At 38.7% G+C, this 12194-nt stretch overlaps 1 protein-coding gene across 1 annotated transcript in view; it reads left to right on the top strand.

Annotated features, from left to right (window-relative positions):
• LOC131186096 (collagen alpha-1(XXVII) chain-like) overlaps nt 1–12194 on the top strand; it is a 238539-nt gene that overhangs the window by 45893 nt on the left and 180452 nt on the right. The window contains exons 6-7 of the mRNA XM_058159356.1: nt 7823–7876; nt 11003–11056. Of these exons, the coding sequence (XP_058015339.1) occupies nt 7823–7876; nt 11003–11056 (108 nt within the window). The remainder of the gene's footprint in view (nt 1–7822; nt 7877–11002; nt 11057–12194) is intronic.

Here is a 12194-nt window from a genome sequence, read left to right as displayed (position 1 = left end):
GATGGATAGATGATAGATAGATAGATAGATAGATAGATAGATAGATAGATAGATAGATAGATAGATATGGATAGATGATAGATAGGTAGATAGATAGATAGATAGATAGATAGATAGATAGATAGATAGATAGATAGATAGATAGATAGGTAGATAGATAGATAGATGACATAGGCAGGCAGGCAGGCAGGTAGGTAGATAGATAGATGATAGGTATAGGTATAGGTATAGATGGATAGAAGATAGATAGATAGATATGGATAGATGATAGATAGGTAGATAGATAGATAGATAGATAGATAGATAGATAGATAGATAGATAGATAGATAGATAGTTGTAAATGATGGTAGAAGATGATAGATAGATAGATGATACATTGTACATGTACATGATAGATAGATTGATACATAAATAGATATAGATAGATATAGATGGATAGATGATAGATAGATAGATAGATAGATAGATAGATAGATAGATAGATAGATAGATAGATAGATAGATAGATAGATAGATATGGATAGATGATAGATAGGTAGGTAGGTAGGTAGGTAGATAGATAGATAGATAGATAGATAGATAGATAGATAGATAGATAGATAGATAGATAGATAGATAGATAGATAGATAGTTGTAGATGATGGTAGAAGATGATAGATAGATAGATGATACATTGTACATGATAGATAGATAGATACATAAATAGATATAGATAGATATAGAAGGATAGGTAGATAGATAGATAGATAGATAGATAGATAGATAGATAGATAGATAGATATAGATGTAGATGATGGTAGAAGATGATAGATAGATGATACATTAAACATGATAGATAGATAGATACCGTGTTTCCCCGAAAATAAGAACTTGTCTTGTAGTTTTTTAAACCTTGAAATAAGCGCTTGGCCTTATTGTCATGCGCTCAAAAGCCCGATTGGGCTTATGATCAGGGGAGGTCTTATTTTAGGATACAAGAAGGATACAAAAGCTTTAATGCAGATGTACGACCGTTCCTTTTAGTGACCGTTCAAAGTTACAATGTCACTGAAAACAAGTGACTTAGGAACAGCGGTGGGATTCAGCTGGTTCGGACCGATTCGGGCCCTGGAGCTATGTTGTCCTACTTAGCCACATTTTCTAAGCTGGATGCATGTGTGCAAATTGCGTGTGCAAGCCAAGTGCATGAATGGGAGGCTGCGCGGAAGGCAGACGGGTTCATTTTCAGTGCTGGGCGAACCGGTTGTTCAATTATGCGAAGCCCCCCCCCTCTGCGTACGAACGTTTTGCACGCTTAACGACCGTCGCAAGCCTCTCCGCGGTCGCCTAATCAAAACTGAGGCGCTTGGCAACCGACTCACAGTTACGACGGTCGCGGTGTCCCACGTGGGTCCCCTTTTGCGACCTTGCGAGCTTAAGACCTGTTTATTTATCCGTGCGGGACTGGCATAGAATTTTAGTTGTTTTCAGGGTTTTAAATTTTTAAATTAGGTTCTGGGATTTTAAAAGTATTTTTAGATTGGGCTAATTTAAATAAGTTTTTTAATTAATATTTTATTCTACTGTATGTATTTGATTGTTGTTTTTATTTTGCCTGTTCACCGCCCTGAGTCCTTCGGGAGTAGGGCTGTATAAAAATTAAATTATTATTATTATTATTATTATTATTATTATTATTATTATTATTATTATTATTATTATTATTATTATTATTGATTATTATAAAGTCGTTGGGGTAGTCAAATTCATTTCACAACTGCGTTACTACGTTAACAACTGTAGTGATTCACCGAACCAGGGTGGCAAAGCCAAATTATTTATTTATTTATTTGTTTATTAGATTTTTATACCGCCCTTCTCCCGAAGGACTCAGGGCGGTGTACAGCCAAGAATAAAACTCAATATATATACAATTAAAACCAGAATTTAAAACAAAGCAAATTACAGAAAAAAAGGCCGACATTAAAATTTAAAAATTTAAGAACCTTAAAACAATAAAAACCCAATTTAAAATAGTAAAACTATTATGCCAGTCCCGCTTGAATAAATAAGTGTGTTTTTAGCTCACGGCGAAAGGTCCGAAGATCAGGCACTTGGCGTAAAGAAGAAGAAATTGTCGGATGCGGCAAAATGCATTTGGACAAGTGTCTCGCTTACCGACAAAAGTTTGGGGGGTGCGCAGTTGCGGTTGTAAGTCGAGACTACCTGTATAGCATCACTGTGGACTAAACCAGGGGGTCTCCAACCTTGGCAACTTTAAGCCTGGTGGACTTCAACTCCCAGAATCCCCCAGCCAGCAAAGCTGGGAGTTGAAATCCACCAGGCTTAAAGTTGCCAAGGTTGGAGACCCCTTGGACTAAACTAATCAAGGAGAGAAGCAACCTGGAACTAAACCAAAATCTGAAATGCTGCCATAAAGATTTTCCAAAGCACCAGCAGGCAGGACGAAGAAGCAATGGATGGAAACTGATCCAAGGAGAGAAGCAACCTGGAATTAAGGAGAAACTTCCTAACAGTGAGAACAATTCACCAGTGGAACAGCTTGCCACCGGAAGTTGTGGGTGCTCCAAAACTGGAGGTTTTTAAAGAAGAAACTGGACTGCCGTTTGCCTGAAAAGGTATAGGGTCTCCAACTTCAGCAGGAGGTTGGACTAGAAGATCTCCAAGGTCCCTTCCAACTCCATTATTCCGTTATTACATGTGGCAGGTTCTTTGTCCCACCACTCATTGCTGGAGACGATGCCTCCAAGCAGAGTCGGGCCAAGTTCATGTAAGATGTGAGACCATCAGTTAATTTAAAAAAAACACATACACACCCAAAAATCTGTAGCAGAAGAAGACCGGTAGCTCATGAAACTTATCCGTTTTAATAAGATTTGTCCGGCTGAAGAGATGCTTCCAGAGTCTATGGACTTGGGTGGCGGTAAGACAATTTTCTCTAGCGATTTGAGAGGATCCAGGAATTGTGTGGTTATTTCTGAAGTTAGGAGGTTACACCGAGTCGTGGGTTTCTTTGCATTCAGATGAGCCGCCCCACCCCGATTAAATAGACCTTATGTCTTATATAAGATCTTATATCTTATATAGGGACGCGGTGGCTTAGGGGCTAAGACGCTGAGCTTGTCAATCAAAAGGTTGGCAGTTCAGCGGTTTGAATCCCTAGCGCCGTGTAACGGGGTGAGCTCCTGTGACTTGTCCCAGCTTCTGCCAACCTAGCAGTTCGAAAGCACATTAAAAAATTGCAAGTAGAAAAAATAGGGACCACCTTTGGTGGGAAGGTGACAGCGTTCCGTGCGCCTTTGGCATTGAGTCATGCCGGCCACATGACCACGGAGACGTCTTTGGACAGCGCTGGCTCTTCGGCTTTGAAACGGAGATGAGCACCGCCCCCTAGAGTCGGGAACGACTAGCACGTATGTGCGAGGGGAACCTTTACCTTTATATCTTATATTGACTGGTGAGTCAAGACAAGTCTAGTATGTAGCATGTTCTATAGAAGCTCCAAATGCAAGAGAAGAATGCCTTGGTTGGAAGGCCACCAGAAGATGTGAGGACTACTCAGCTGCAGGAGCAATCTCCAGAGAAAGGAGCAAAAAAGTAGCAGTCATATGCATCTTTTAATCTGTTAAAGGTAAAGCTTCCCCTCGCACATACGTGCTAGCCGTTCCTGATTCTAGGGGGCGGTGCTCATCTCTGGTTCAAAGCTGAAGAGCCAGCGCTGTCCGAAGCCATCTCCGTGGTCATATAGCTCAACAATGAAGGCGCATGGAACGCTGTTCCCTTCCCACCAAAAGTGGTCCTTATTTTTCTACTTGCATTTTTTAATGTGCTTTCGAACTGCTAGGTTGGCAGAAGCTGGGACAAGTCACGGGAACTCACCCCGTTACGTGGCACTAGGGATTCGAACCGCTGAACTGCCAACCTTTCGATCGACAAGCTCAGCAACTTAGCCACTGAGCTGTTACCCTTCCCCAAATACATATCATCCTCTTTTAATGACCCCATAATCCCTTATGGGGTGACATCTGGGCAACTGAATGGAGCTGAGTATTTACTGGCCGGATGCCCTTCGTGTCGCCAATGTGGAGTTTTTCCCCCCAGCAGATATATTCTCATTGTGCCCAGAGAAAGCTTTCCCCAAATACATATGTTCTCCGGGAATCATGAAGATCACCAGTTTAGTCTGGTGACCGAAAACCCCGGACCAGTAGCAGAAGAAGACCTAAGTTGTAATTCTGCCTTGAGTAACATAGCCAGATGTGTGAGTCTTTTTACTCTAGGAATATGTAGGGAAGGGCAAAACACTTTATAGGAAAGTTACTAGAGAATTGCATGGACCTGATCTTGTAGTTGGCAGGAAGTGAGTCTGATTCAAAGACGAAAAAATAAATAAATAAATTTAAAAAAAAACTCGGAGTCGTCAACGGAACATTGGCGCAGCTATAAAGGATCCTACAATTAAATGAACACACGACACTTTGGGTCACATGGTCTAAAGTAAATTACAATGATAAAAGTTAACTGCTAAAACATGCTTAACTCAATTTAGGCTTGTTACAGTCTTCATTTCGTCTCTCCACATTGCAGAAGGTGACGGCAACCCATTGTGCGGCCGAGAAAACTTGATCGGTGCTTGAAGTCTCCAGGAGTTTATTTGATAGGCTTCACTTTTTTTTGTTTTTTAGCTAAACAAAGAGGAAAAAGGAAAAAAGAATAATCTTCCCACATAGAAGGGAGAGTTGGATTATTACCCACTAGGCATAACTGGCGCTATGCCCAAGACCTGGAAAGCTTTCAAAAGCCTATTTAGAAGTTTTAGGTGTCCAAAATTTACATTATGAAGCTCTCTTGATTATATTATGGGGTCAAATGCAGAAGGAGAGCAGGCAGTGGAGTTAAACAAGTCATCAGCTTAGAGTCGTGACATTGCCATAAACAATCCAGTCCCTCTTGAATTCCACTGCCAATTTAGCATTGAGCTTCAGCTGACTAGACTCTTGTGTATAAGCTTGAGCAATGCAACCTTCTGAACTGCAACTTCACTTATGGTACTGACTGACACCTATAGACACCGTATTTTTCGGAGTATAAGATGCACCTTAGTTTTGGGGGAGGAAAATAAGAAAAAAGCTGATTGGCAGGTGGTTCGGCCTCCCGGAATACCCTCAAGCAGCTGTTCCCAGAGGTGAATTTTAGCAACAGGTTCCTTGGTTGTGAGCTCTGTGCCTTGCTTTTTTTTTTTTCTGCCTCTGAAACTTCTGAAACTCTGTTTCAGAAAAAACTTTTTTTCCCCTGTCTCTGAAAGTCTCTGAAACAGCTTCAGAAAAATAGTCTCTGAAGCTCTGTTTGGAGGCTTCTTTTCTGAAGCTCTATTTGGAGGCTTTTTTTCTGAAGCTCTATTTGGGGGCTTCTTTTCTGAAGCTCTGTTTAGAGGGTTCTTTTCTGAAGCTTCATTTCTGATGCTTTTTCAGCCTCTGAAACCTTTGTTTGAGAAGCTGGGCAGGGCTACATTCGGAGTATAAGATGCACCCAGATTTTCACCCTCTTTTTTTGGGGGGAAAAGTTGTGTCTTATACTCCAGAAAATAAGGTATGTTTAAGATGCAAATATTTTAATGTAGAGCTGTCTTGGAAGGCCAGCTATGGGAAGGGATTGAATTGTGTTCCAGTGTTGCTGGAGGAACCATCCACGCCAATATCGCTGAGCCAAAACTTTGTGTCTCTGGTTCTTCCTTCCCTTTGTCTTCTCTTGAGGGAATGAAGACTGGAATGGAGCTTGATGATTGACATAGGATAAAAGCTGGGCTAACCTGAGTCAATTCAGTCTTCTGTATGCCTTTAGGTAGCAATAGCTTAGACTTATATACCGCTGTATATAAGCGGTATATACTGTACAGCATATACATACTGTATGCCTTTAGATAGCAATAACTTAGACTTATATACTGCTTCACAGCGCTTTACAGCAGGGGTGAAATCCAGCAGGTTCTGACAGGTTCCGGAGAACCGGCAGTGGAAACTTTGAGTTGGCATTTGAGAACTGGCAAATGTCACCTCTGGCTGGTCCCAGATTTGGGTGGGAATGGAGATTTTGCAATATCCTTTCCCCAGGAATGGGGAGGGAATGAAGATTTTGCAGTATCCTTCCCCTGCCACGCCCACCACGCCACGCCCACAGAACCGTTAGTAAAAAAAAATTGGATTTCACCACTGCTCTACAGTGGAGTCAGCCTCTTGCTCCCCAACAATCCAGGAATCTCATTCTGGTGGGATTCGAACTGCCAAATTGCAAGCAGACAAGCAGTCGGAAGACATAGCCTGCAGTACTGCACTCTAACCGCTGCGGTTGATGGTTGATTCTTTCCTGTAATGATAAAAAAGGCTAAGGGGCATGCATAAGAGCACCAGCCTGCCTACCGTCCCTGTCCTAATATTCCCTTTTTACTTACTCTTTTCATGTATCCAAATTATGTTTATACTTTTACCTGTTATCTTATATATGATTGACTAAATAAATAAATAAAATAAATTCATTTGCTCAACTCGGATCTACTAACGAAAGGTCGGCATTTTAGAAAACTTCTCCCTGTTGTTCAAATTCTCTTGGAGGTTGCCCCCACCATCTCTTGCAATATTTTGCGTTCTCTTACAGCGACGCTCAATATATATTTTTTTAAAATATTTTTTTTATATTTTAGACAAACTTACATAAAAAACACCTTCAATACAAATACAAACAGTGTGTCGGTTGGTTGGCTACAAATCTTTTGTGCAATTTCACCATATTCATAAGAATAGAATAGAATAGAATAGAATAGAATAGAATAGAATAGAATAGAATAGAATGTGGAATGAAAGAATAGAATAGAATAGAATAGAATAGAATAGAATTTATTGGCCAAGTGTGATTGGACACACAAGGAATTTGTCTTGGTGCAGATGCTCTCAGTGTATATAAAAGAAAAGATACGTTCATCAAAGTACAACATTTACAACACAAATGATGGTCAATAAATCAATATAAATCATAAGGATTGCCAGCAACAAGTTATAGTCATACAGTCATAAATGGAAAGAGATTAGTGATGGGAACTATGAGAAGATTAATAGTAGTGCAGATTCAGTAAATAGTCTGACAATGTTGATGGAATTATTTGTTTAGCAGAGTGATGGCCTTCGGGAAAAAACTGTTCTTGTGGCTAGTTGTTCTGGTGTGCAGTGCTCTATAGCGTCGTTTTGAGGGTAGGAGTTGAAACAGTTTATGTCCAGGATGCGAGGGGTCTGTAAATATTTTCACGGCCCTCTTCTTGATTCGTGCAGTATACAGGTATAACGTATGATTTATCTAATTTTACATTTTACCAATCTAATACATATCCAAGTATTTTGGTCAATTAATCATTTAGTTAATTATTAAGTATTTCTTCCCTCATTTCGTATAAAATGTTCTAAATTTTATGTTAACTGTATTGCATCATTCGTTTCGTCATCTTAAATCAATATGTATTTCGACAATTCTTACATTATTAAGGGGTGTGCATAAGAGCACCAGCGTGCCTACCGTTCCTGTCCTAATGTTCCCTTTGGTGGTATTCAATTTGTGTGGTTATTTCATGCTTATACTTATATATATTGTTGTGTTTGACAAAATAAATAAATAAAATAAAATAAAAACCTCTATCAAGCTTCACTATATTTTTTTAATCTAACCATTGATAAAATAAATCCCATCTCTTTTAATATTGTTTATCTTCCTGCTCTCTAATTTCAAATGTCAATTTACTCATTTCAGCACATTCCAATTTTGTTCTCCGTTTTCCAGGGCCAGAAAGGAGACCCGGGATTATCCCCTGGGAAAGCGCGATATGGTCCGAAGGTAAAGTAGCACTCGGTTTTCTTGCATTCGGTGGGATCGCATTGTGTTTTTTCGAGCACGCTGAGTGTCATGAGGATTTTTGCATTCCATTTTTTTGTTACTGTAAAAAAGTTTTTTATTTTTATTTTCTTACACACATATTGTAAACGTACATTTTCTTGTCTATAAATAATCGTACATATTTTTTTCTGAAGAAAGCACCAAAAATAAAACATTTTAATTACATTCGGGGTTGCTCTTCTACCCTTTCTTTCCCTTCATTTCACAACAAACCTTCTCCTCTCTCCCCTCCTTCCATCCTCGCCTCTCCTACTTTCTTCCTCCTCCTTTCCTCCCTCCTTCCCCTTCCTCTCCCCCACTCCTCCCCTCTTTTCTTCCTTTCTCACCTTTTCTCCTACTCTTGTCCCCTATCCTTTCTTTCTCTCCTTCCCCTTTCTTCCATCTCTCTCTCTCCCTCTCCTCCTCTATCTTACCCTCTATTCCTCTCTTCTTTTCCTTCACCTTTGTTGTCTAATATTTCCCTTATTTGATATCTGAGCAACTCTGATTCTGTAATAATATATACTTTCTTTTCGATTTCTTTTCCATTTTACCCAATCTATCATTTCATAATTGTACATTTATATTTATAATCTTCTTTCTTTCCTCCCCCATCCCCCTTTTCCATTTACTCTGGCGTTATCTGGGTTTCTCTTTCTTTTTTGTCATTTCCCTCATTTAACTTTCTATAATTTAAATTATTTATCTACCCTCTTTTATTCATATCTCTTTTCTAACCATACATAGAATCTTTCCCATGTCTTGAAATACACCGATTCCTCTTTCTCTTTTGTTCTTAAGGTTAATCTATTCATTTCCACACAGTCTAAAATCTTTTTTATTACTGCACAGGATTTTTGCATTCCTCTTTTCCCCGCTTCTCAATGGACTAGGAAATGTCACAAATATTTACGGTAGTTAACTTGATTTACTGTATGTGCTGGTGGATTGTTCTCCCAGCCTCAGTGGATGTGCAAGAAGAATCACTTTCTGACTTTTTGAATATGCCAGAAGAGATGAGAAGATCCTTGGCAATGGTAGACAAACACCAGATTAACTAGCATTTATACAGCCATGCTTAAACAGTCTCAAGAGATTAGCCTGGGGTGGGAGGTCTCCTGGAAGTGATCTGACATTAGTTTATGATGTTTTTAATCCTCTGAATGGCAGAGTTTTTTCTGTGGTTCCCCTTGTACTAAAATATCAAAAGGAGACAGACTTTGAATAGTACAAGAAAAATCAGCGCACGCCTATGCCCAGAAAACCACCTTCCTGATGGAATAGAACAGAATAGAATAGAATGGAATAGAATAGAATAGAATAGAATAGAATATGAAATAATGAATAGAGTGGAATGGAATGGAATGGAATGGAATAGAATAGAATAGAATAGAATAGAATAGAATAGAATAGAATAGAATAGAAAATGAAATAATGAATATAATGGATGGAATATAATAGAATAGAAATAGAATAGAATAGAATAGAAAATGAAATAATGAATAGAGTGGAATGGAATGGAATGGAATGGAATGGAATAGAATAGAATAGAATAGAATAGAATAGAATAGAATAGAATAGAAAATGAAATAATAGAGTGGAATGGAATGGAATGGAATAGAATAGAATAGAATAGAATAGAATAGAATAGAATAGAATAGAATAGAATAGAATATGAAATAATGAATAGAGTGGAATAGAATAGCATAGAATAGAATAGAATAGAATAGAATAGAATAGAATAGAATAGAATAGAATAGAATATGAAATAATGAATAGAATAGAATGGAATGGAATGGAATGGAATAGAATAGAATAGAATAGAATAGAATAGAATATGAAATAATGAATAGAGTGAAATGGAATAGAATAGAATAGAATAGAATAGAATAGAATAGAATAGAATAGAATAGAATAGAATTCTTTATTGGTCAAGTGTGATTGGACACACAAGGAATTTGTCTTTAGTGCATATGCTCTCAGTGTACATAAAAAGAGAAGATACATTCGTCAAGAGTTATTCTAGAACCTAGAAATTAGAAGGTCTCTACTGTTGATACTGTGTTGTCTAGTATTGTAAGAGATGGTAGTATGGGAGGGTTTCTCCTAAAGTCTACCATCATTTCTATGGTTTTGAGTGTATGACACTTAATGATAGTCATAGGGTACAAATAAACAATCGAATCATACTAGGAAACAATCAATATAAATCTTAAGGATATCAGCAACAGGTTAAAAGTCATATAGTCCTAAGTGGGAGGAGATGGGTGATGAGAAGATTAATAGTAATAATAATGCAGACTTAGTGAATAGTTTGACAGTGTTGAAGGAATTATTTGTCTAGCAGAGTAATGGCGATCGGGGAAAAACTGTTCTTGTGTCTAGTTGTTCTCGTGTGCAGTGCTCTATAGCATCGTTTTGAGAGTAGGAGTTGAAACAACTTATGTCCAGGATGCGAAAGGGGTCTGTAAATATTTTCCCAGCCCTCTTTTTGACTCGTGGAGTATACAGGTCTTCAGTGGAAGGCAGGTGGGTAGCAATCGTTTTTTCCACAGTTCTAATTATCCTCTGAAGTCTGTGTCTGTCTTGTTGGGTTGCAGAACCAAACCAGACAGTTATAGAGGTGCAGATGACAGACTCAATCATTCCTCTGTAGAATTGGATCAGCAGCTCCTTGGGCAGTTTGAGCTTCTTGAGTTGGCGCAGAAAGAACATTCTTTGTGGTGCTTTTTTGATGACGTTTTTGATGTTAGCTGTCCATTTTAGATCTTGCAATATGATAGAACCTAGAAATTTGAAGGCCTCTCCTGTTGATACTGTGTTATCTAGTATTGTAAGAGGTGGAAGTATGGGAGGGTTTCTCCTAAAGTCTACCACCATCTCTATGGTTTTGAGATTGTTCCAGGTTGCAAACATGTCAACATTACATGGGTAGAAGGAGAAGCTCAGTTAGCTTTCAATCACAACCCCTCGTCCCCTGAGATGATCTTTGCGGTCGTGAAGATTTGACGTTATAACGTTCATTCATGCTTAGATTTCTGGTGGCCGGGTCAAATAAAACTCATCCCTTCCTTCTTCTGGTTGCAGGGTCATATGGGCTTACCTGGTTTGACAGGATTTCCTGGATCACCTGGTAGGAAGGTAAGAACTTTTTTTTTAATTCTGGGGTGGATCCTATTGGGTGGTTCTCCTGAGGTGGACTGAGTATGGGATCAACTGACATTTTGGCCCCTCCCGAACCCAAGTATTATTTGAGACAAGCAGGAATTCTTTAGTAGCCTTGAATAGTAGGGCTTCATTGATGTATTTCATTTATTTCATTTATTTATTTATTTAGTCACAACAATATACATAAGCATCACACAAAAAGATTATATAGTATATAAACATATATATGAAGAAATATAAGGAGGTATAAGCATATATATTTATAAGAAGAAAAAAGAAAAACAATAGGACAGGAACGGTAGGCACGTTTGTGCTCTTATGCACGCCCCTTATGGTCCTCTTAGGAATGGGGTGAGGTCAATAGTAGATAGTTTTTGGTTAAAGCTTTTGGGATTATGGGAAGAAACCACAGAGCCAGGTAAAGTGTTCCAAGCACTGATGATTCTGTTACAGAAGTCATATTTTCTGCAATCTAGATTAAAGCGGTTAACATTAAGTTTAAATCTATTGGTTGCTCTTGTATTATTGCAATTAAAGCTGAAGTAGTCTTTAACAGGAAGGACATTACAATAGATGATTCTATGAGTTAAACTTAGGTCTTGTGGAAGGCGATGGAGTTCTAAGTTTTCTAAGCCTAGGATTTCAAGTCTGGTGGCATAAGGTATTTTGTTGTTTTCAGAGGAGTGAAGAACTCTTCTTGTAAAATATTTCTGGACACGTTCAATTGTATTGACATCAGAAATGTGGTGAGGGTTCCAGACAGGCGAGCTGTATTCTAGAATTGGTCTAGCAAATGTTTTATATGCTCTGGTTAGTAGTGTGGTGTTTTTGGAAAAGAAGCTATGCAAGATTAGTATTCTGGAGGAACATCTTCAAGAACAACTTCAGGAGGTGCTCCATTCTTGAAGGAACATTGAGTGGTTAGAAAGAGCCTTCCAAGAATTTATGATCTGGTCCTTTGGCCCAACTTTACATGAGAGGTCCCAGATCAAGAGTATTGATCCTGGGGTACCTACATAGGAGTTGTTGAATGTCAGCTTCCAACTGCCCTACTGGATGCCGGGAGTTGTAGTGCAGCGACATCAACAGGCAAGCTGGTGGTCCACCCTGT

The sequence above is a fragment of the Ahaetulla prasina genome, chromosome 16, assembly GCF_028640845.1.
Source record: "Ahaetulla prasina isolate Xishuangbanna chromosome 16, ASM2864084v1, whole genome shotgun sequence".
In the NCBI taxonomy this organism is placed as follows: Eukaryota; Metazoa; Chordata; class Lepidosauria; order Squamata; family Colubridae; genus Ahaetulla; species Ahaetulla prasina.
Note: the sequence above shows the minus strand (reverse complement) of the source record. Positions and strands in the feature narration are given on the sequence as shown.